Source organism: Tenrec ecaudatus, chromosome 10, assembly GCF_050624435.1.
Source record: "Tenrec ecaudatus isolate mTenEca1 chromosome 10, mTenEca1.hap1, whole genome shotgun sequence".
NCBI classification, from domain to species: Eukaryota; Metazoa; Chordata; class Mammalia; order Afrosoricida; family Tenrecidae; genus Tenrec; species Tenrec ecaudatus.
In genome coordinates this window covers 63,174,364-63,199,070 of record NC_134539.1, presented here as the reverse complement: position 1 = coordinate 63,199,070, position 24,707 = coordinate 63,174,364, and the positions used below count along the sequence as shown (strand labels likewise).

Below are 24,707 nucleotides of genomic sequence, written 5' to 3'. Positions count from 1 at the left end.
TAGTTTTCAAGCGTTTCCTTCTCGATGAAGTGCCAAGAATGTAGGGAATGGGCCTCTCTATCAAGGGTTGGAACCTGCAGAGGGAGCCGGCCTCCATGAGATCGCGCGCTTCATCGAATGCTAGGTTCTCCTCAGCTGCAAAGATTAACATAATGGCCAGAGAAAATCTTAATTTGGATGGTGACGCTTTTGCTTTCAGAACTAAGGCCGGTGACTGCTAACAACTCAAGGGGTCACTGGGTTCAAACAGGAAAAGTTCACCACCTCATCAGTAACTACTGGGTAATCCTAGTTCCTTCTTGAACCACACTTAACAAATACCCTTAGCTTGAGGAAGATGAGTGTGGACTTATGGAGAACATCGGTAGTATTCAAAAAGTCAAAGGAATTTTCAGAAGTGCTTCTGAATACAAAATACGATGATGGAAACATACAGGCCAGTGAATCAAACGGCTTGCTCCTTTTAATCAGTTTCACAGAATGGGATCATACATCAGTCTTCACAAAAAGGAGACAGGACAAGTTTCCTGTACATATACAAGGGAGTGCAAGCTCATGAACGTTGGCTTGTCCAAAGGTCTGACCAATTTCAAGAGGCAGTTAAGTACAAAGTTTTCAAGTAGGTAAAGAACAGAGCAAGAGTCACAAGACAGACCATCAACTCAGCAGAGGTGAATTCTTAAGGCGTGTTAGTCCCTGCCCACACCATCTGCCGTGACCCACGTGAAAACGCCTTCCTGGTTCTTGACTTAATCTTAACCGACTGTGGGCTGGTCAGAGTTAAATTAGGCCCACAACTCCGCACGCCACAGCTCAATGACACCAACTTTGCTTGAACTCTGAAGCCAACCCCATATCCACTCCCCACGTGTTCTCAAGGGTAAGAAGCTATTTCTGGGCATCCTACTTCTTGGGTAACCTACATTCTAAAATATATTATGTAATTATTAATCTGGCAAAGTTCTCAAACATTTTGGCATTCAAAATATCTCAACACTGTCAATCTGTTTAACTAAAAACTGCTTGAGCCTCAAGATTATTTCTGAACCCTCCCCTCACACTGAAAATGATAGCCAAAATATTGCCCCTTTAAGAAAAAACCCGGAATGGAGAAGCAGGAGAAAGTGGAGGGCACACAGCCAAGGAAGAGAAGAGAACTCCACTACATTTCTGTTGCTTCTAGGCAACCCACCAGTAATTTCCAGCAAGTGGGTTCCTACTTTCCCTCTTAATGGCCAATGAAATGAGACACTTTTTAAACCCTAAACATTTAGAAATACCTAGCTGACCTTTATTTGGTCCAAACTGGAATTCTCGTGGCTAGCAATAGCAGACTGGGAGCATAGCCTGAGCAGCCGGCTACCCTGGCTTGGCGATTCTGGGCGTCATTGCTCCTGCGGGGATTTAATTTTCTTGTTTTCACACCACAGTGAAGTCCATTCTTAACAAAGGCTTCCGGAACACAAAGGGAAGAGAAAAACCATGTATCACATAGATTTTCAATCTCTTAGAAAGCCTAATTTTCATTCTATAGCTATCTACCTGTATAAATTGACTTTCGTAAGCAGGGTTTTAAAAAGGGAAAGCAGTAACTGGCTGAGGTTTGATCTAAATCAAACAAAATGTTTATCAGGTTTAAAAATGATTTAAGGAATATAAGGAAAGACGACCTTCCACCTGTATTTCTACTATGTAACCTGGAAGAGTATTAAAACAAAACACAAATAGCTTTTCCTTTTCAGTAGAGCTAATTTTAGAAGATTCTCTTGGGCTGGGCTACATCTCCTTTACTCATCAATAATCTGTATATTCAATGAGGTGATTTTATGCCTTTGTTCTAAATCCTTCATGTAACACAGTACGAGGATGGCATTTAGTAAGAAACATTTGAACAACTATTCTTTCCACAAAGAGAAAGACCAAATCACTCCCGTCCCACACACTACCTCCACTGCCGTGCAGCTGTCACTTCTTACAAAACCAGCTTTACGTGAAATCCGACCATGAGATCAAATAAATTGCGTGGTTAATGCCAACAGGCTTTTCAGAGCGAAATTTGCTGCCCCTTAAAACATGACACCGAGTTGAGACCCAAGCACCTGCCTCCGCGCACAATTCTGATGCCAAATTTCCAGGGTTCTGCCATCACCACTAGCTCAAAATCCACACCTCCTATCTCCTGCCTCTGGCTGTAGCCTTATGCGCGCCCCGCCCCCCCAAAAGCACCACTGGTCTCCTCCATAGAAAAGAGCCCTGTGCAAAGTCCAAATCTTCCTATTTATTTCCATTGTGATCAAATCAAATAGATCTAGCAACCGTTGTGGAGGAAAAAACAAATCTCTCATTGACTTACAAGTTAAATCTCATTACAATGAATCCCAACTATTCCAAGTTTTCCGTTAACATTTACTGTTATGATATGCTGATGGCCTATTATCTAGGCCTTAGAAATCATGGCATACAGTCTGTCTTGTAGAGTATTTCTAGTGGGATTTGATTGTTAATTGCTCGGCAAGTTGGACAGTTACATCCCATGATGAACGTAACTCTCTACACCAATTTCTTGACCTAACATTCAAAAGGATGTATTGTAGTACTGGTTAAATTTTTCTCTCTCCCTAAAAAGCAGAAACCACACCCACACTTCTATGCAACTTGTGAGTGAGGAGCGGTGAAGGCATAAAGAAACGCAGCTTCTTGAGGTTCCTTGGGTGTTAGGAAACAGATCTGAGAGAGAGCGCCGGCAGCCTCTGCATCCACCTGCTCCAGCATGCGCCTCACAGGCCACAGGTCCGGGAACAAGGATGCAAAGTGGAGGACTGAGTTTGACATAAAAGAAGCCAATGAGTAAACTGTTTAAGAAACATACAAAGTAAAACCAGTCAAGACTTGTGCTTGAACCATCCGTGTGCCTTGTGGCCAATTCCCTTGGGCACCAAACCTATTCCTGGAATCATTACTGACACAGAAAAAAACCAAACTACTGAAACATATACTGTTTTTACTTTTTTCCAGAAGAGGGAAATAAAGGCACAAAAACCTGCCAAAATAGACTTTTTTTTTTTCATAAGAATAGTATGGTTGATTAAAATAGTATATCACTAGTAAAACCTGTATCACTAGAGCAGACAATACAAATTAGTTTTTAAAAAATGACATTCACTGAATTCCCGGACTGTGCATTCAATGTGAATAATCATCAAAAAATATATTACAATTAAAGGTTTGTAAGGAGCTCTGTTTGGGGTTTCTACGGCGTGTTTAGTATTTCAGATGAGAAGTACCACAATAGAGTATTAGCTATCTGCTGTTCCTTTTAATGTAGTTCATGGTGATGAAAAGACTATCACCATGTCCGGGCTCTAAGCATCCAGGGCGAGCACTGCCTGAGTGGCCGACTCAGCAAGTTTTATCCTCATCAAAGCCAGCCCTGCACATCAGACTCCACACCAAGAAGGCTTGAGATACTGTATTACGTTTCAATAAATACGTGTCTGTATTATTATTATTATTATTTGCTCTTAAGCTCAGCTTAACTTTGTCAAGGCAACCATTTCACAAGAGGGTATGTTTACAACCTATTTCCAGCAATATCCCTTGTTTATTAGAATCTGAAGATGTCCTTAATACATCAAATATAAATATATATTATATTTACATTTCCTTCGTATCTTCCCTATTTAGCTGAGTGTATTTATAGATAATGTCACTAATGTTACCGTTACTACATTCCTCGGTGCAACTGGTATTTTCCTTCCATCAGATGCACACAAATTACATGGTATCTTCAGAGGAGTACTGTTCCTTTTTAATTTTTTTTTTAAAGAAAAGGAAAGAATATGCATCATGAATGGAGATATCTAGGAATTTCCTAAGAGACTTTTTGTTTTATAAGATTTTAAAATACCTGAAAAATGTGGTCCCTTTTTGCAGTGCTATTCAGTCTCTACTGAGGGGACAAGAAAATCACAAAATGTGCAACTCTGAAAGGAAAAGAGCCCAAAGAAAACCTGCTTGATAGCTCATTAATCTGTTTAGTAAAGATCTGTCTTAAAATGTCTGAGTGCTGTACAATATTATACAAAAACAATCTTCAGCCTTCAAAGCAGCTGGTAAATTTCCTCTGAAATCGGTCTGCCCAACTAATAGTCTGCTGCCTTGTGGGTCTTGATCTTGGTCACTTCCGGTCATCAATGGTTTTGATGAATTCCACTGCAGCTGTGAACTGCATCCACCAATAGGACTCTTCTCCAGACAGACAGCTGGCATAAAAGCTACTGATATACTGGACAGTAGACAACAAACAAGGTGGATTTGCCTAAAAAAGGGAAAATCAAAAAAAGCATTCAATTACTCAGACATATGACTCTGATGAAATCACTTCTCTTCAGATCATCGTTCAAATTCCTTTGGAAGTCATTTTGAACCGCACCCATCGTGAGTGGCTGTTATAATAGGAAGGCAACACAGGCTTCATCATTGCTGATCCAGAGCTTTCGACCCCCGCCAGGCACTTAACACACTGGACCTACAGGAGGCTGGATTATTCTCAATGGTTGTACGCAACATGCCAGAGTTCCAGGATGCTACCTAGTAGGGAAATAAATGTTGCATGCAAATTGGGTTGAATCGGAAAGGAAGTCCTAGAGAATTAGCTGAGAGTATCAGCTTTGAGATAGAAGAAACAAAAATGGTAGCAGGTTCAGTTTCAAGAGGTAACACAGAATGTGTCCTGATTCCCTCCACCCCGACCCCACCCCCGCCCCTTCCACATGAAAAGAGGACGAGCTCAAGGCTTTCCTTAAAACCAGATTCGATGGGCTTTGCAATGTTGACAATACAGTGTGGTAGAGAAAAGAGCAGGGATGCAGAGGAGGAGCTGGGACAGCAAATCACAAACCCATCATCTAGGGTTCTAATTTAAGAGTTGAGGTTGCAGAAATACTGCAAACATTAAGAACTGCTCTAAAAATAATTAAATTGAGAAAAAAGAATTAGTAAGAATATATGGTGAACCTGAGAGCTTGAAGGCTGGCAAAGAGCCAAGGTCTCTAATAGGTTATGAAGCCCTTGCACCACCCTGCTCAGAATGCCAAGTAAGGGACCCACCTTTATCAACACAAATACCAAAACAGGGACGAAGTCATCTGCTCCAGGGACAGAGTCTTCATTGGCCAAGCTCAGGAGGTTCATGATAGTAGAGCACATTCTCAGGATGCACTGCACTTTGTCCCTGGGGGTTTTGTAAGCACTTATGGTCCTGATTTCTGATTGTGCAGATGGCCACGGTGCCTCCCGGAGATAGACCTACTCGAGACCACAAACAGACATTCAATTCTTCACTCTCCATGGCAGGCGGCTGCCTTTCCCTTTCTCTAGGAGCATCATGCTGCAGTTCTCCCCACTTCACCACAAACTGAACAATTCCCTAACTATAATTTATTTTGCATTAAAAAAAAAGCAATCCAAATATCCTTAATAGAGAAAGAGACTATATTAAAAGAGAACCTAGAGGTCATGAAATTTCAAACCAATCTTTCTTGAATAGAAAAGAATGCAACTTTTTATTTAGTGGCTGACTCTAAAAACACAGACAAGCTGAAACAGCTAAAATAAGGTTCTTTGAAAATTTTAATGAATCCAAAAGGCTCAAATACTTGAAATTTCCTTCTTCTGTATGTTAGCGTTACAAGTGTGAGGGTATCAGTGACAAAAGAAGGCATTTTTAATCCCCCTGAGAGGTCTGGTTCTGTCTCTGTGACCGTGGTCTTCACCCTCCGTGGAGTGCCACAGGACCCTTCTTCAAACGGGAAGTCTCCACAAAATCCCCACGACAAAAGCACCAGTACAGAGCTGCCTGTATTCAGAGCAGCTTCAGGGGCAGGATGCCTCGATGCTCGTCCACTACCGAGGACCCTCTTCAGGACAGGAAAGTTCAGCTGAAGGAATTCTATGGCTAGAGTGAATTACATCTATTACAAATGGTGTTTTAAAATTTTAATTTAGAGGGCCCAAAAAATATCCAATGGGAAGCAGATGGCCTCTTTAACAAGTATTGCTGCAGAAAAATGAAGCAAGACCCTTATATCTCACTCCATGCACAAGAATAAACTCAAGGTGGATCACAGACCTTGAAGTTTAAACCCCAAACTTTTAGGGCCATCAATGAGGGAATTGGGACCAACTTTAGAACTTTGACATAGGGACTACATAGACTATCTGAAATAGGGAAGGACACAACCCAAAGGAGGCACAAATTGACAAATGGGATTATATTGAAGATAAAACACCTGTGTACATTGAAAGAATTCACCAAGAAAGTAATGAGAGTCCACCGACTGGGAAAACATTTTTAATAATGACACACCAGACAAAGGCCTTATTACTAAAATCTATAATACTCTGCTAGCTTCCAAGAAGAGAAAAACTAATTGCCCACTGAGGAGGTGGGCAAAGGACCTGAACAGAAGTTTCACAGGGGCAGAAATCAGAATGGCCAATAAACATATGAGAAAATGTTCCCGATCTTTAGCTATAAGAGAAATGCAAATCAAAACAACAATGAGGTATCACTTAACACCCTCAAAGGTAGCCCAATTCAAAAAATCAGAAAGCAACAAGTGTTGGAGGGGTTGTGGGGGACAGGACCTCTCATCCACTGCTGGTGGACTTGTAAGTGTGTACAGCCACTATGGAAATTGATCTGGCATTATCTAGAACAGATGGAATTCGAGTTATTATACAACCCAGCAATCCCCCTACTGGGCATATACCCAGAAGAGGCAAGAAACAAACCAAGGCCAGACATCTGTGCTCCAATGTTCATTGCAGCACAGTTCACAATTGCAAGGAGTTGGAAGCAACTCAAATTTCCATCAACTGACGAGTGGATTAAAAAGCTGTGGTACATACATACAATGGAGTACTACTAATCGCTAAAAAGCAGTGATGAACGCATGAAGTACATCGCTGCATGGGAAGCACTGGAGGAAATCATGCTAAGCAAAGTAAGTCAAGACAAAAGGACAAGTACAACATGAGTCTGCTGAGGTAAGCTTTAAAAAAATTTTTACTTTAATTCCTTGAAAACTTGGAAATATATGGTAAACCACGTAACTTTCAGTTAATAATATCACCAGGTTATATAAACTCGAATTACCTCTGGTATCTGAAGAGCTCTGTGGTTTGCAGTCACTACTTTAGACAATCTCTGAATATGTTCATGAAGGACTCTGAAAGCAACCACACACACACACAAATAAATATACATTTCAGGTACAGAAAAATGTTTTTTTCAAAACATTAAAATCATTTTAGATTTATTTATAAGTACAAGCTACAATTATAGTTGAGACTGTATGTATGCTGTACGTGTTAGAGAAGTCTCATACTTATGACCTACTTAGAAATGCTGAGGGCACCAAGAGGCATGGGGAGGTAGGGTCGTCTACTTTCCGTGACGAGACATATTCCAAATGGGAAATCAGTAGAATCCTTAGCCCAGTCCTTAGGCACACTATTTATTTAATAAATAAGCAGAGAGGAAACAGAGGAATCAAAAGCCAGAAACCAAATATCTCAAATGGGAAAAGGAACTCTTGAAAACATCCACCTGATGATTTTATACGTGAAAATACTCATGCTGAAAAAGCAGAGGAATTTGCCTAAGACCACAAAGGGGTCAGTAGCAGAGGCTAAGCTGGACTTCCTGACTTCCAGAACACCTTGACTCTCCAACTCTACAAAACCCACAGAAATGCCATAGCGGGGAAAAACCAAAAAAATGACAAGTAAACTCCACACAGCTCAGAACTCATGGAGGTCCTACAAAGGGTGGGCTTAAACTGCTGACGTGTAGTAAGTCGCTCCCCACGTACGCCACCAGGGCTCCGGAGGCGGGAATAGCCGACTTCAAGGCTGCTCTTCTCAGGAAGTGCAGTGTAAGTGGCCCACCTGGCCTAACTCACTGCCATGAAGTTGATTCCAACTCACAGTGACCCTAAAGGCAGAGTAGAACTGGCCCTGTGAGTTTACAAGACTGCTAACTTTTTATGGGAGAAGGCTCCTCTCTCTCTCAATGAGCGACTGATGGTTTCAAACTGCTGACACAGTTTCAAGACCCAATGTGTAACCACTATGCCACCAAAGCTCCTTAGGGTTGAAACAAAACCACTTCCTTATTAAGATATAATTGGCATATTATTCTAGATATTTCTTAGAGTAAAACATAAATGACTTATTACTATATATTAATAAGCATTGTGACAGTATGTCCAAAGGATTCCAGTTTATACATGCACAACATGTCTCTGTGATCAGTGAATCGGAGCAGACAAATTCTCTTAGTAATAGACTTGCCTAAGTTTCCTTAGGGTGCCTTCAAAAAAAGTTCCTATTTAAAAAAAAGGCTTCCTAGGTAATCTGGGACGTTTAAATCCACGTAACAAGCCAGCTCAGGTTAGGGTGACTGTTTGGGGGCCACAAAGGAGTCATCTTAATAGATTCCCTCAAAGGACACAGGATAATATGGAAACATTGTGAAAAAGCTTTCAGCAATTTAAAATTACATTGGTGAGAAAAAGGTAAGAAAATTGCACTGAAGAATTTTTTTCCCATCACAACCATGTAACTAATTCTTTGAGGGCATCGAGGGCTGTCCTACAAGGATTTCATTAGGAAGCCTTACCCCCATCCATCCTGATATTACCCCTTCAGATTTCTTTTTTGCTCCCCCAAATTTAAGAAACATGATTTGGGCCCCTGGAGAACGCTAAAACTATCGCTTTGATGTGGCGTAACGGGAAAAGCTCGGAATTCTTTGAGGGCGGGTAAGAGATGAAAACACCACCTTCTGAATGGATAGACCCAAGTAAGAAACCAGAGCTTCACATTTGGATAATTTGAAGTATAAGAGTGTCCATGATTTTGTGGCAATACTTTAAATTATCCTTGTATTAGCTGTCAAGATGCAAAAAAATGCTCACACAAACTACTAGTTCTCAAGAACAGGGATGAGCTTGTCCCCAGAGGACAATGGCAATGTCTGGAGGCATTTTGGGTTGTCACAATTTGGGGAGAAGGCATTACTGCATCTAGTGTAATTATCCTTCAATGTCCAAGAAAGCCCCCCGCAATAAAGGACTATCTGACTGAAAACATCAGCAAGGCTGGCTTGGGAAACTGTGACTGAAGTATGTGTACAACTGTAACCATGGCACGCACTAACAAAGGAACACGGACCTGACAGCTGTTAACAAGAGATTTCATTTGATCAAAAAGGTACAGAAGGGAGCAAAATAAAAAAGGGTAAGGAAGTTTCCCTAACTACCATACATACTCATGAATAAGCCAAATTTTTTCAGCACATTTTTAATGAAGTTTTTGTGGTAAAATTAGGTGCCTCGGCTGATATTCAGGCTGGCTTATACTTGAGTATATTCGGTAAGTGATGCATGAATCAAGATAGGAAGGATAAAAACTAATCACATGAAGAAGGGAAGACAAGATCACTTTAGACAGAGTTTTTAAAAGCCGTGCCTTCCCAAAAGGTCTTACTGGTTTATTTCCCTTTAAGTCGAATTCCCCACATTTCTGGGAGAAAGGGGTGTATCACTTTTGTCAGTCTGATGGCAGAAAATAACTGGTGCATTCCCTTTCAGTATCAGATACTCTCCTGTGTAGCTTGCCTAAAACTCGGAGCTGCAACAGGAGCACTGAATAAAGCAGCACTCACTGGTCACGAAGTATGTCCCCATCCTGATTAGGGTAGAAAGCAAGCTTGAAAATCCGATTCATCACACTACGCTCAATGGCCAGCTGAGCGTCCTGAAGCTGCTCTTCACTGGCATTCTGCCATATGACGTCCTGAGCCATCGCACCGTAAAGAAACTGCAGAAAGTCTTCGACCTGAGCAGTTTTATCATCAGCTGCTGTGAGTTTCTGAAAGTCTCCAGTGCAAAATCATAAAATTTTAAGTAAGTTAGCTGAATAAAATTAAGTTATAAAAATAATTTTAATCACTACAGTTAGGTAGATACCATAATTTTAAAGCCACTATATATATGGATTTGGTTTATTCTAAGAGAAGATGCACGGTCAATGTATTTATTCATGAGTAATATACACTGCTATACATAAATTATTAATTATTGTTTGTGCATAAAAAAGCATATGCAGCCAAATCATTAAACAAACAAAAATTAGAAATATATGCAAAAATTGAAGAGAAAGGATTTGTTACAAAAATAATATTTCCCCCTTGCTGCCCCTCCTAAAATATTTAAGTGAGAAAAAAAATCATAGACCTAAAATTTTACCAATTTCTGCATTTTTAACTGGATAGTCAATTCAGGATAATGTTTAACATCAAAGTTTAATTATTATGAACCCATAAAATAACTGGGCATTTTAGAAGATGCTCTAAGGTGTGTAAGTTCAAACAGAAATTTCTACAATCTTTTCAATACATGGCTGAAGAGGCACTTGGTTACCTTGAATGAATTCTCTAATCTTCTTTTCTTTGCTCTCAAGCAGCAACCTCACACAGACAGTAGTAAAATATCGATTGGCCACCTCCTTGTCCCGCAAAACTCTTTGCAGCAGTCTTTCCAGGTGAGCCTGGGTGGTCTGCAGTCCTTGTCGACAGCGAGTCAGATAAGCAATATATGGGGTCCTTTTCCTAAAGGGGTGGGCGGGTAGACTTTGAAAGACATTTTCTTGGGAAAATTATTTCATAAACTTTGCTTTTAAAAACTTGGCATTTCAGGCTGCACTTACCGTATAAACTCGTGTATAAGCTGAGTTTTTCAGCACAAAAAAATGTGCTGAAAAACTGGGGTTCGGCTTATACACAGGTCAGTGGTACCCCAGCGAGGTGTAACATCTCGCGGGTGATTGCCGGTTCTCCGCTGTTCATTCAAAGCCCCGCTGACACTGCAGGGCTTTGAATGTTTGTTTACTCACATCTAACCAATCAGAGTCGTCCTATGACGTGGACGGCTCCAATTCGTAGACGCACCTGTAGTGATTCACTTACGAAGGCAGCTGAATTGGTAAGGATGTGACTGTGCTCAAAAATGTCAGTCATATGAGGCTGGTTTCAAAATGAAGGTTGTGTCAAGAGCAGAAGAGAGCAATAACAGTATTGCAAGTAGGGAATTCTGTGTTGATGAAAAGCAAGTGAGGGAGTGGCGGAAAATGAAGGCTGACTTGGAATAGATTCCAACAGCGAGAAAAGCTCGTCGTGGTTTAAAGTCTTTTTATGGGGCTCTAGAGAGTGAATTGCATAAGTGGGTTATGGAGTGTCATCAAAATGGTTACTGCGTAACACGCATGGGAATCCGCATACATGCTCTGCAAATGGCTAAGGATGACAAATATAAAGCACCAGGCATTGAAAAATTTGCTGCATCAGCAGGATGGTGTACCCGCTTCATGAATAGGTTTGGTCTACGTTTGAGACAAAGAACAGATTTCCCAGAAATTGCCACAAGAACTTGAAGAAAAAAATTATGTCATACCAGTCAGTCATTTGTTATAAAACAAAGAAGGATTTATAATTATGACCTGACAGATATTGGGAATATGGATGAAACTGCCATGACTTTTGATCTTCCAAGCAACAGTACTGTGGCAAGTTTAGGAGAAAAAAACATTTTTCTCAAAACCACAGAAAATGAAAAAAACATTTTTCTCAAAACCTCAGAAAGTGAAAAAAACAAAAACTTGACAGTTGTTCTATCATGTTTCGCTAATGGAACTAAGCTGTGTCCTGTCATTGTTTTTTAAAAGAAAGACCTTGCCTAAAAAGATCAATTTCCCACCAAGAATTACTGGCATGCACATGTTAAAGGCTGGATAAAGATGGAACAAAAAAATGGCTGGAAGAAATTTGGAACCGATGACGAGGTGCAGCCTTAAAGAAAAAGCCATCGTTACTTGTTTGGGATATGTCCAGAACCCACCTATCAGATGACATAAAAAAAATTAGGCAAAATCTAGTAAAGTTACTTTGTCCGTTATTCCAGGTGGGCTTACATCTGTACTGCAGCCTCTGGATGTATCTTTGCATAAGCCTTTTAAAGACCGTGTGTGAAGGATGTGGCATGAATGGATGTCACCTGGTCAAGCCGACTAACAAAAGGAGGAAATCTCATGAAGCCTGACATAGAGTTAATAGCAAAGTGGGTTCAAGATGTATGGGAAGACATTCCAGAAGACATGGTGCGACGTGCCTTCCAGAAATGTAGTATTAGTAATGCTATGGATGGCAGTGAAGACTGCGCTTTGTATGAAAATGACAGCAGTGATGGTGATGACAGCGTCTATGATGACCTCACACCAGCTGAAGCTCTGCATTGGGATACGGATGATGATGAGGAATCCAGTTTTGAAGGATTGTAACTCTTTACATTTTAGCTTGGTTGCCGATTGAGCTCAGGGAATAGTACTCTTAAGGTATCATTGCTGATACCTTATTGTTTTTGTTGAACCTATTTTCCACTTACTGTGCTGGTTTACTAATGTTAAATGACTTGTCCTTTTATTTATGTTTTTTTATTTAAAATAAATATTTAAATACATTACCCCACTGATGTCTCAATTTTTAGTAATTTTATTTTCATTTGTTTTGATGATTGAAACTCACCAATAGCTTCTGCATTTTCCACCCTAGGCTTATTCTCGAGTCAATCAGTTTTTCTAGTTTCCCAGGTAATAATTAGGTATCTTGGCTTATATTCGAGTATATACAGTAATTTTCCACGAGATTAAATCAGGCTGCCAGCTCTAGAAATGGAATCATCTTGCATGATTGTGAAGAATATTATCTAATAAGTTGACCACTTAGCGGCCTAACTCACCAAATGTTTCTAAGCCCCTTTGCATAGACAATCTATTTTATAATGGAGCACAATCTCCCCTACCAGGACAACGGCTGCTACAAAAGATGACTGAGCAAAACCTGGATTAGTATGCCACTAAGTCCCTAAACACTCAGCACTGATAACTTGCTGGTCATCTAAACAACCACCATCGCAGCATTCGTGCTCTGTGACACCTCTTGACTCCCTAAGTATCTCGGTCAGTTTCTCCCCATATAACCGTTTGCAAAGACCACAAAGGGAAGCCATTCCTCACCTACATCTGACTCTCTGGTCCAGGTCTCTCCAATCACTCCTGAAAAAAGCCTATCTTAGCCTCTCTGGGCCTCACAGCACACAGACCTGCCCCCTTGCTGAAGCTGCTTTAGTACAGCTTCATTACTCTATTACAAAGAGCAGCTAATTTATAACTACATTTTTACACTAAACAACCAAACAAATGTGTCCCTTGGAAATCTATATTCAGGTAAACATTGCCAACCACTCTCTAGTAAGCCTAGATTCCTTTCTTCAATAATGATGAAGATATAAAAACAACCAATTTAGGTCTAAGGATAGCCCGGATGGAGTCAATTACCTGTAGTCCTCAGCAATCGATGCCAGCAGTTTCCTACACGTCCTATTATCAAAGCGGCACACACACCGCATGGTTTCTTGAAGTTGTGCCATTAAGTTTTTATCTTGTAAATTGATTGCTTCAGCTATTTGAACTTTTAAAAAACATACAATTTCATTGTCTAAACAAGCAAAAAACAAGAAGAAACCTGTTAACTGTTGAGGGTTTCCATGGTCTAACAAGGCTGTACGTTACAGCTTACAGTTCTAAATGCTCATTGTCAGAACCATTAGCTATATGACCACTCCCATTTACAGGACGATTCAATCACAGAACCAATTAATGAACCAGCAATACTCAAAGTGTCCTTAGGTGATGCTAATATAAATGCATGACCGAACCATATAGATTTACTGTACAGACTACATGTGGTCAAGTACTGACAATTTCATATGGCTTAACCTATACATATAAGAACATATAAATTGTCAAGCAGCAATGTACCTTCTGGGTCTGTGTGGTCCGGCAAACCATTCCGTGAATGAGTTAGCACTGGGAAAGCAACCGAGTCCGCAGAACAAAGTGCAAGCCTCAGTTTCTTTTTTGCATCTCTGAAGAATGAGATTTATAAAATATATTATAAAATCTAACAATGTTAGCAAATTCATTCATGTCCTTATCCAGATAAGGCTACATTTTAAAACTACATTTATTATATAATATGCTACACCCCGGGAACGAACAGAATTTTTAACTTACGGACATCTCACTTAAAGGAACAGTATTTCTAGTTACTGTAAGCAAGGTTCTAAAAGGCTCTGAGTAGAGATCGTTTTGGGGAAGACCCAGTACTAGTCAAGTTGCAAAACCTTTCTGAAGTTCTATGATATGCTGACCTCTATGCTAGATATATGACAAGAATCATTAAAGTCTATTACGTAACAATTGGAAGAGACCATAGAAGTCATCAGATGCACCATCACCAAAGAAAAAAATAGAATCTTTTGTACCACATCCCTTGAGAAATATTGACCTGTCAGCAGACAAGCTGGGCACCTGACAATAAGTCTTTTCTGTTGTGTTACTGCTTGCAAGTTTTTGTGTTAAACCCAAACCTGTTCCCCTCTAAGTTTTAACTACCCACACTGTGTGGGTGAATTATCTCCTCAATGGTATCTACTGGTGGTGTGACAGACATTCATAAGATGTTTTCTTCCAAAGCTGATGGAGCCTTGCTAAAGATATAGCATCTAGGGTCTTAAAGACTTGAAGGTAAACAAGCAGCCATCTAGCTGCGAAGCAACAAAGCCCACATGGAAGAAGCACACCAGCCTGTGTGATTACGAGATGTCGAAGGGATCAGGTATAAGACATCATCAGAACAAAAAATCAAATCATTGTGAATGAAGGGGAGTGCAGATTGGGGACCCAAGACACATCTGTATGCCACGGGACACCCCCTTACAGAAGGGTCACATGGAGGAGACGAGCCAGTCAGGGTGCAGGGTAGCACGATGAAACATAAAACTTTCCTCTAGTTCTTTAATGCTTCCTCCTCTCACCAACCCCACCACCACTACTCTCATGATCCCAATTCTACTTTACAAATCTGGCTAGACCAGAGGATATACACTGGTACAAATAGGAACTGCAAACACAGGAAATCAAGGGCAGGTGATCCCTTCAAGACCAGTGGTGTGAGTGGTGATACTGGGAGGGTAGAGGGAGGATGAGTTGGAAAGGGGAAACGATTACAAGGATCTACATATAACCTCCTCCCTTGGGGACAAGCAACAGAAAAGTGGGTGAAGGGAGACATCGGACAGTGTAAGATAGGACAATAATAATTTATAAATTATCAAGGGTTCATGAGGGAGGGTGCAGTGGGGAGGGAGTGGGAAAAAATGAGGAGCTGATACTAATGTTTTAATAATGATGAGGGCAACAAATGTACAAATGTGCTTGACAAAATGGATGTGTGTGGATTGTGAAAAGAGCTGTACAAGCCCCCAATAAAATGATTTAAAAATATATATTTACACAATCCTATATAAGAAAAAAAAAACCCAGATGATTTCTTCCAACACGGCAGTTCTTCTCCTGAGAACAATGGAGGCTTTAGTCCACTACACATGCGGCCTTTCTGGTGCTGTGGACCATCAACTACAGCTTCTTTAGATGCCCAAGTCCACCATTTACAGGAAGGAACCTAATGTCTTAGAGAACAGGGCAGAGTTCACTCTTCCTTTGCAAAAAGGCACACTGTCTACCTAATCTGACCGGCTCAAAATCTTTCCCTATTGGTTTATAAGTAAGAGTAATTTAGAAGCCAAGCTGATCACATATAACATCCATCCACTTTGCAAAGGTTCTTATAAAACATACGATGATAAAGTGAGCTGGTGAGTTTAGCAAACGGCTACCAGTCATAGTTGGAAAACAAAGATGCTTTCTCTCATCCCCACTAACTTTACTATAGAAAAAAAATGCAAAGATTTATAATACATGTAAATGAATCATGTAACATGATGTCTGGAGTTTGCGTTAAAATAATATGGGGAGATATGTTAAGTATGACATATATGGTTCATTGTACTCTTCCATTTTTATACATGTTTGAAAATACCTATAAATAACAAAGACCTTAAGAGCAGCAGAGACAGAGAAAAGGTTGGGTATAGCCACAAGGAATTACGGTGTTATTTCTTAAAGTGAAGTTGTTTGGTTTCCTATGAAACAAAGGCTCCTAGAGTCCGTTTCCTTCTCAAGCCTTGTTAAGGACAGAAAGGCATGCCCTGGGCATGGGAGGAATGACAAGCTGAGAGGGCTCCTGTAGTTTACTAGAGACAGTGGATGAGTCAAGAATGTGTCTCCGAATCACCTTAGTTCTCCTCTGACAGTTTTCACTCCTGCTGGTAGCTTTGGATGAGCAAAGCCTTGCCACTTACTTCATTTAATGACTCACGTGGCCCCTGTAGGCATGTACGTTTATTAGCTCCACGCTAAACCTGACAGATGACACTCACACCTAAAGCTTGTTTTCAAAAGAAGGCATTTCATGTTTACCTTCCTGCTGCCTACACATTTATTAAGTGAATGAATCAATCACTTGAAGTGACTGCAGCAGTAGTGAAAATCCAAACCCATGTACAGTCTGTAAATCCTAGAAGAACTATACCTGTAAGAGAAAGCTGAATCCTGAGGGTGGGCTGCTTGGCTCGCAGAGTCTGGGAGATCATCAGCTGAGATGTTCTGCAGAGCTTCATCACGAGGAGAATCATGTGCACTTTCACCATCACCCATCACTTCTAAACAAATCATGCCCCCAAAGGAGAGCCAGGTATCACTGGACTATTCAGCCACCAGTAAACATTCAAATCAACTTAACCACAAGTTAAAACTATATTATAGAATAACAGGTAAACAAACAAACAAATAAAAAAACCTGCAAGCACTTAAATGTGTTTACATTATCAACAGCAACAATAAAGAGATAATTATTCTGAGAAGAAAAATTGTTTGCTTCTTAAAGCAATGCTAGATCAAAGCAATTAAAGTCTGTATCAATAAAATAAAATTAATATTCTATAACCAGAATTACTCAACTCAGAATTAAAAAGGACCTCAAAAATTATTTTTCTAACTCATTTTATAGACATGGAATTACACCCAGTTAGAAAAGGACTTGCTTTCAATTCCTAGGTTAGCAAGTTACTAGGGTAGAACAGCACTCGGGTGTCCTGATTCTTCTGACAAGGGCTCTTGCTATACCTGTCAACGAGCCAGGGACACCAAAGCAGCAAAGGTCGACTGACGGGTCCCGAATTGTTAAGTTTTTAATTAATCAATTATGTAAAAGTAATACACACATAGAATCAAAAGGTAGTAAAGATATTATGGTTATATAGGAAAATATATTTCTGATTCTTAAATAACCATTTAATTTTGAAGCTTTAAGAAAGTATTAAGTATGGGAAGTAGCTATAAAGGGATCTTTATTGTATTATTCTTACAATTTTTTTTTAGTATTTTAGACTTCAAGAGAATCAGAGGTATGGAGAGGAAAGTTCTCTTTTTCCCTGGGTCCCTCCTGTTTTATCCCAAGGAGTCCCCATCAGAGTCAACTCCTATGACTATGTTTCTTCCTTTCTCATATTTTATTAGGAGCTCTCACAGATATTATTTCCATAGTTCCATTAAATCAAGCCTAATTGTACAATTGCTGTCATCATTATTTTCAATACACTTTCTTCTTCTTGAACTCTTTGATAGCAACTCCCCTGTCTCCCCTACCTTGTGTCTCCCCCATTCCTTATGGGGTCTTCCAAGGGATACTCCATGCACATTCATGCAGAGTATACTACTTATACACAGTAGTATTCATGCATAGAGTATACATATAGTATACTACTTATACTTTTATATGCTTTTGTTTTCTACTTAATTTACCTTAATGACTATACCCTTCTTTCTAACCAACTATTCAACATTCCACTATGAAGAAAGCAGAATTCTCTAAAATTAGGTACTGAACAACAGTGCATAACCTGTCCTAAGAGTCTGTGTTCATTTGTATACTGAGTGTACGAAACAAGATAGTTACACTTTGGCAGACAGTGGGGGAAAACCCTCTATGTCCCAACGTCCCCTCAGTCAGTCGCCCCAGACTCACGGGATGGATGACGACTGAGGCATTTGAACATCTGGTTTGAACGCTTGCACGCACCTACATCTAGTGTAGAGAGCTGACATCAACTAAATTTTATTTGGTTTGATTTGAAATACAGAGTCCGCTAGCTCTTCTTTCTTTTAAAGACTATTTTAAATACAGATTACCTTTATCAGTGTGATACAAAAGATAACCATTCAAGTCTTTATCATGATTATCACCTGCACTTTCATAGTTTGCCATTGCTCCCTCACTGGGGCTGGTTCGTTTAATCGCGTTCCTGTATTTGTCCAGGATATCCTCAGCAACTTGAGCTTGTGCACTGAGTCTAGGGCTGGGATCATCTGCAGGAGAAAGGAGAGTGTAAGGATTAGCCGCCTTTGGCTTGTACTAGGGCTGGTGTTAGTGTGGCACCAGGAGCACAATCCCAAGGGAAGATTAGGAAGTAAAACTTAAAAAGAGCACATATCTCAACGTTAAGAGGCACCATGCAGCTGCCTACGGATCCCATTTCTAGATCTTAGAGCCTTGCAAAAGCAGGAGCCTGGGAGGAGGAGCTCCACTTTCTCGTCATCGCCAGGATTCTGCATGACAGTGTCAAAGCTCAGTGCAGACTGGACGGATGATGGACTTCTGAAGCCCTTACACCAGGATCACGGTTATTAGCAATTCTACGAAAGAACTTTCAACAGTGCATTTTCAAATGCAGACTCCACTGATTCAGACATCTCCAGGCTGAAGGAGGGAAAAACAAGATGTAAAGTACTCAAATTCAGGATTAAGCCTTTTTTAAAGGTAATTTTGAAATTTCTCACTCCATTCTTCCTTTGTAAATTTCTCTGGAACACATTTGAAAACTGCAGATACTCATTCTGTCTGCAGTGCAGCTGCTGGAATAGAGCACTTCTGTGCTGCAATTGTGTCCGAGGCTGCGCTAGATCATCTGGACACTCTCAAGAGAGAGCCGGCAATGCCCCTGGGTGCACCAAGCAGCAGCTAATGGCAATCACAAATGTAGCTCTGTTTACTGACCAGGACTATTACATCTGTCAACAAAATCAACACAACAAAAATTACTTCCTGGAGTGGGGAGTGGCAGTGTCATTAATTACCTGGGTTGTCACAGATCAACAGGACAACATAAAGTTCCATAGTCACAGACAACTCCAGGGAAAGCTCTCAGCCAAGCAGACGCATCCACATTCTGGTAGAATCCCATTTTTAAAAACTTCTAAAGAGATGTCAGAATCCCTAGATTGTGTATGTGTGTTTTAATAGCAGCTATTGTATTAACAGCAGCCAACATTAAGTACTTATCAAGTACCAGGAACTGTGCTAAGCACCTCAGATAACTATCCTAATGATCCCAACAAGCCTGCAGTGAGGTTTTCTCGTCACTCTTGTTTAACCCGAGGGAAAAGAAAGCATAGAGTTTACATAGCTTTCCCACAAGTTCTTCTGATTCTTTGAAACAAGAATTTGGTATTCATGCCTCATAAGGTAATAAACTACACAGAAAAACAATTTCCAAAGTAATTTAAGTTTTCGGCTATAATATTTGAGTGCATGATATGGTATTCCCCATAAACTCTGAACTTGTTAAAAATATAAACTCATAAAACTTTTATCTGTTGAAAAAAAAAACTTTAACATTAGTTTCTCTCTTTGGAGGGGAAGCACTTTTTTGGCTATTAGTTTCAAGTGCTGATAAAGTATAGTGAGAGCCATAATACTGCTTCTGTCCTTTATTCCTCTGTAATAAGTCTTGTGAATGTTATCCTAGAGAAATAACTAAAACCAACAAAAACATCCCAAATATATGTATATATATATACACACACACACATAAGCTGTGTGCTGTATTTTCACAATAAAAAAATATAAGCAATTTAAATATCCAAATACTCATAAGAGAACACTGATGATGTAGTAGACTCATAGGATAGATTATTTTATAATCCAATAAAAATAGTGGGGGGAAAGCTATGCCTAGTAGAAATAGAGAGAGGGTTTATGAATAATGTGATAAATGGAAAAAATTATACACATACTCTGATTCAATCAAAAAATCATGTACAGATAGAGGAAAACACTGGAAGAGAATATGAAAAATGAGGGTGGCAGGATTATGGACTAGTAAGAAACTTCCTTCGACATCTTAAAACTAATTTTAAAATTTTAATGGGTAATTCATTAGGGCTGGATAGTAATTTATTAGCAAGGTATGTAAACTGCCTAAATCATACACCAAGAAAATAAATTTCATTATTTTTCCCATGTTTACTGTTCTCTAATTGGCTTCTAGTCTCAGCATCAGAGTCAAGAAAAAGGTATTACATACAGACACAAATTAAAAAATAATTCATAATGACTCTACAGTTATCAAGTCCATACTTTAGAAACATGTCATTTCACTGAGAGGATTTCCCTTTGTTATCTTTGGTGTTATTTTAACATGAACAACACAGTCCAAAACACCCAAAATCACTGTTGCTGAGGGGAATCCCGCTCGCAGAACAGAGAACTACCTCACAGGCTTTCTGAGGCTGTGCACCCTGAGGAAGCAGACTGCTACGCCTTTCTCTTAGAATGGTTGGCGGGTTCATACGAAACTTTTGGTGAGCAGCTGAGTGCATAACCACTGTGCCACCAGAGCTCTATAGAAACACAATAAGGTTACATAAAATAACCCCGTCAAAAACAATGCCTTTCCAACTCTTCCAATCAGACTTTATAAGTTCCTGAAGAACAGGGGTCATGTGTTCCTGAACGTGATACCCACAACACTTAGCACAGTGCCTGGCATGAGTCAGATATGCAACAAGCACCTGCTGACTAGGTAAGGAGCTTCACTGATTAGCAAGGTGCTGGGCTGCTCGGCAGGAAACCATGGCAGCAAGCACATTGCCCTGCTGTCCAATATCCTACATTCCAGAGAGGTATTCATAGGAAATAAAGCAAAAATGTATGTTAGTACACAGGAATACACCTAAATACATCGGGCTAGATTGAGCTTAAAATGGGATTCTACTTGCACTATGCTCATCTTTGTGAGGAGGGTGTTCTTTTGAAACCTATCCAGTCTATAGATAATTTGCTCATTCAAACTTAGTAGGATATGTTTTACAACAAGATTAGAACAAAAGAGGTGAGAAACGAACTCCCTAGATATGCTATCGAAAGGTCGGGTCATTAACACTGTCTCTCTCAAATGCTTCCCTTTCAGAACATTAGCTCAATGTGCCAAAAAGCTGCTGCAGAAATATAAACGCTGAGTAAGATGAGAATCCAGTTCCTAGTTATACTTTCCTTTAGTTAGACAGCAATGTTAAAATGGCTCAAGCTGAAAAAAAATTGGTGAAGTTCATAAATGAAACTATTTAAATATTCTATTGCCAAAAAAGAAAGAAAATTATTAGGTAAGACAGGATTTCACTATGATCCTGAATAATCAAGAACAAACTGCAGATGGAAAAAATTTTTTTTCAAGTTCTATGATCAACATTAGAGAAAACTACTCAATGATCCAAAGAGAAGACATGCATAGTACCCAAACCATCACCACAGACTTTCCTAAAGGCACTGTGTGTCAGCATCCCACTAGATGTGGAGCTGCACGGTATGCCTAGAGGCTCAGGATCAGGGGTCTTATCATAAACAGAAGACATGGTCATGAGAATGGTGATGGAGGAGGTGGTGCTGGTCTGCAGGAAGAGCACACTGAGACTCACTGTGGCCGCCAAACAGAAACCACAGAGCTATGAGGAACACGCTCCCCACTGCGCACACACACACGCACACGCACACACACTCTCACTCACACACACACACACACACACTCACTCACTCAGTCACTCACTCACTCCTCTAAAAGGCAACGCTTATGGCACCCAAGAAAGAAGTGTTATGAAATATGTGCTCTGGGAATGAAGGAGCCAGGAAGTCCATGGATCTACAAACCTGTGAGTGTTGAGAATCTGTCAGGCCCCAGATCATCTTTGTCTTTTTCTTGTTTTTCTTTCTTTCTAAATGGTATAGGAGCTGGAAATTAAATAAAGTCAGTGGTGTGACATATAGCATACTGCACTCCTCGGAAGTCACTGGTGTGCCAACATTTCTAAGTGAAAGGAGCTCAAAACGTTTAAAAGGAAAGAAATAAGGAGCGTCAATCGCAATAATTCTTAACATAGCAATAGTTATTAAATTAGCTTTCAAAATATGGTTTAGGGTCAAGAATAATTTAATAGGAATCAAATGGAAATAAATCAAAACCATTGCCTCTTAATCTCTGCTCAAAAACAACACATTCAAAACTCCGAGCATCATTCTCTCCTCCTCAAGTGGCTTTGAGTCTGGCATGAAAGGAGCTCTCTCTCCCTCAGCTCCTCAGCGCCCAAGAGGCTTGTGTGAAGCAATCCCTAGCTTTAATCTTGTATGTGTTCTCCCCTCAGGAAGAGGCGCTTTGTGCCAACTCAAATCTCAGTATTTACTGACAAGAGAGCAGGCTATTCGCAAAATAAAAGCAAACACTTGTATACAACTGCCTTCCAAAATAAACACTGACATTTAGAGTATAAGCATTCTCATTGAACATAGATGTTTACAACTTAACTTTATTCCAGGTATACAAAGGATGACTTCTCAATGCTTAGTTACTAGTGACATCCCTTTGTCTTGCAGAAATTAATAGACTGGCTAGCTTTTAAAACAATATGTAAACACCGTGACCTGGCATGATTCCCATTACCGGAACCACTACCACCACTTCCTGCAAGGAGCAAGATTTGTCCACTTTAAAGTTCTGCCTTAGTATCTGTTTTAGGGAACCACCCATTCTGTGGAACCATTTTTATACCCTAAAACAACGGGAAATTTAGGCCCAGCAAGCCTAACAGAGGAACTGACATCGAAAAAGAGATTTTAGGACTTTGTTTCTTGTTACGAAAGCAGAATTCTAATACTTTTATAAAATTACCTTTAGGCATAGCAGAGACAAAACGTTTTCTCCACCATGGTCTGTTTCTGTCTGATTTCTCATCGTCGCTATCTTTGCGTTCTTCAGTCTGTAGAAAAAGTTTCATGCTTTATTTGGGTAGCAGGATAAAATTACTCTGAAAAAGATTTCAGTTAGTCTAAGAAATGCAAAGACCACTCTCTTTGCCTTAAATTAATACTGACTCCTATCCATCAGAGATATAGGAGGCTGTGAGGGCAGTCTTGGCTCAGGGCTGAAGTTCAGAAGGGATAGAATATTACAGGAAGGTGAAACACGGGGCAGAAATAGGAAGAGTGCCCTTACAGCCCAGGAAGGCCCCTGACAAGAAATTAAGTAGGTCCGAATTGTTGTGTGGAGAGCCAGTTTGCTCTGTACACTTTACTCAGATCCTACTGAAATGTGAGATGCACATAAAACCTGCTCTTCCTACCATGTAGCTGACTTCTAAAAACAGAGAAGTATACTTCTTAAGCATCAGGCAGTGAACTTCTTCAGAGTAAGTACTACCTCATTATTCTTGGTAGGTCCAATGCCTGCAAAGAGCCTCGCGCACACAGGCAGGCCCTCCATGAACACTTACATTAATGGGTAATGGCTCCAAGAGAGAGAGGTGGTCCAGTCAAAGCAGAAGCAGACTGGAAAAGAACAAAGGCCATGGCAACAGTCTCTTGGGATGCTCAAAGCATTGTGTATTATTGACTTTTTGGAGAACTAAAGAATGATAACATCAGTTTATTATGTGTATTTTAAGAAAGGCAGCTAAAATTTGAGTGGAAAAGCACCTGGGATAATTTCACCAGACAGCCCTTCTCCACCAAAATACTTCTTTCTCATTCTTCTCATCAAACAAGGGCCATTTTGTGAGTTTCAATGGGAAAGCATTAAGCATATACTTTACAGTTCTGGTCCTAATCTTTGTCCCTTTTTAAATTCTCAGTTAATGTTTTTTAAAAATTATAGAAATGGTTTGATTTCCTGGACCCTCAGTTTTTTAGGATGGACTAAGTGGTTTGCATTACTGATAACAAATGTCTCTTGATTTTGATGGAGCTTATTTTAAGAAATAAAATTTATATTTTAAAAACTGGCTAAATGCAATACAAATAAACACTGGTAGTAGAAATGGTGACAAGAGTATTAATAATAAAAAAAGAATATTAATAATAACTCAAATATATGTTAAACACAGAGAGTAAGAATATACATGATCTCATTTAGTCCTCACAGCAGACTTGAAAGATAGGCACAACCAGGAAGTTCTTTTTAATATTGCAAAATATTAAGACCGCATGTCAAAGGGCCTGGACTATTATTTCCTAACTAATCTCTCATGTGACTTTCTATTTTTGCATCTACCAAATGTCGAGAGGCGAAGCGGAGAGACAAAGTCATCTCTGCCTGAGAAGTGTTAGAAGTGGGGATGGGACACTGTTACATACAAGGCTCTGATCAAACCATGAGAACAACCTTTGTACATAGGGTCACTGTAGTGGGAACAGACTCAACTGCACTTACGAACAGCAAGGTGTTGACGTCAATTTCTTGATTTGGATGATTGTACTATGATCAGAGATGATGGAAAATCTAGAACATTGTATAGGAAAT

General features: G+C 39.9%; 1 protein-coding gene across 8 annotated transcripts in view; it reads right to left on the bottom strand.

Moving 5' to 3' along the window:
- Nucleotides 1-441: 441 nt before the first annotated feature.
- The window catches only part of GAPVD1 (GTPase activating protein and VPS9 domains 1), a 79,774-nt gene continuing 55,508 nt past the window's right edge, over nt 442-24,707 (bottom strand). For 5 of the 8 annotated variants that reach the window (XM_075560506.1, XM_075560507.1, XM_075560509.1 and 2 more), the window contains 11 exons: nt 23,082-23,169; nt 22,067-22,147; nt 18,328-18,450; nt 16,616-16,745; nt 13,942-14,048; nt 13,459-13,618; nt 10,491-10,678; nt 9,734-9,947; nt 7,160-7,232; nt 5,110-5,307; nt 442-4,318 (listed from right to left, as the gene is read on the bottom strand). In XM_075560506.1, the coding sequence (XP_075416621.1) occupies nt 4,178-4,318; nt 5,110-5,307; nt 7,160-7,232; nt 9,734-9,947; nt 10,491-10,678; nt 13,459-13,618; nt 13,942-14,048; nt 16,616-16,745; nt 18,328-18,450; nt 22,067-22,147; nt 23,082-23,169 (1,503 nt within the window). In that variant the 3' untranslated portion in view covers nt 442-4,177. The remainder of the gene's footprint in view (nt 4,319-5,109; nt 5,308-7,159; nt 7,233-9,733; nt 9,948-10,490; nt 10,679-13,458; nt 13,619-13,941; nt 14,049-16,615; nt 16,746-18,327; nt 18,451-22,066; nt 22,148-23,081; nt 23,170-24,707) is intronic. The other 3 variants (XM_075560510.1, XM_075560512.1, XM_075560513.1) reach the window with 1 other exon arrangement.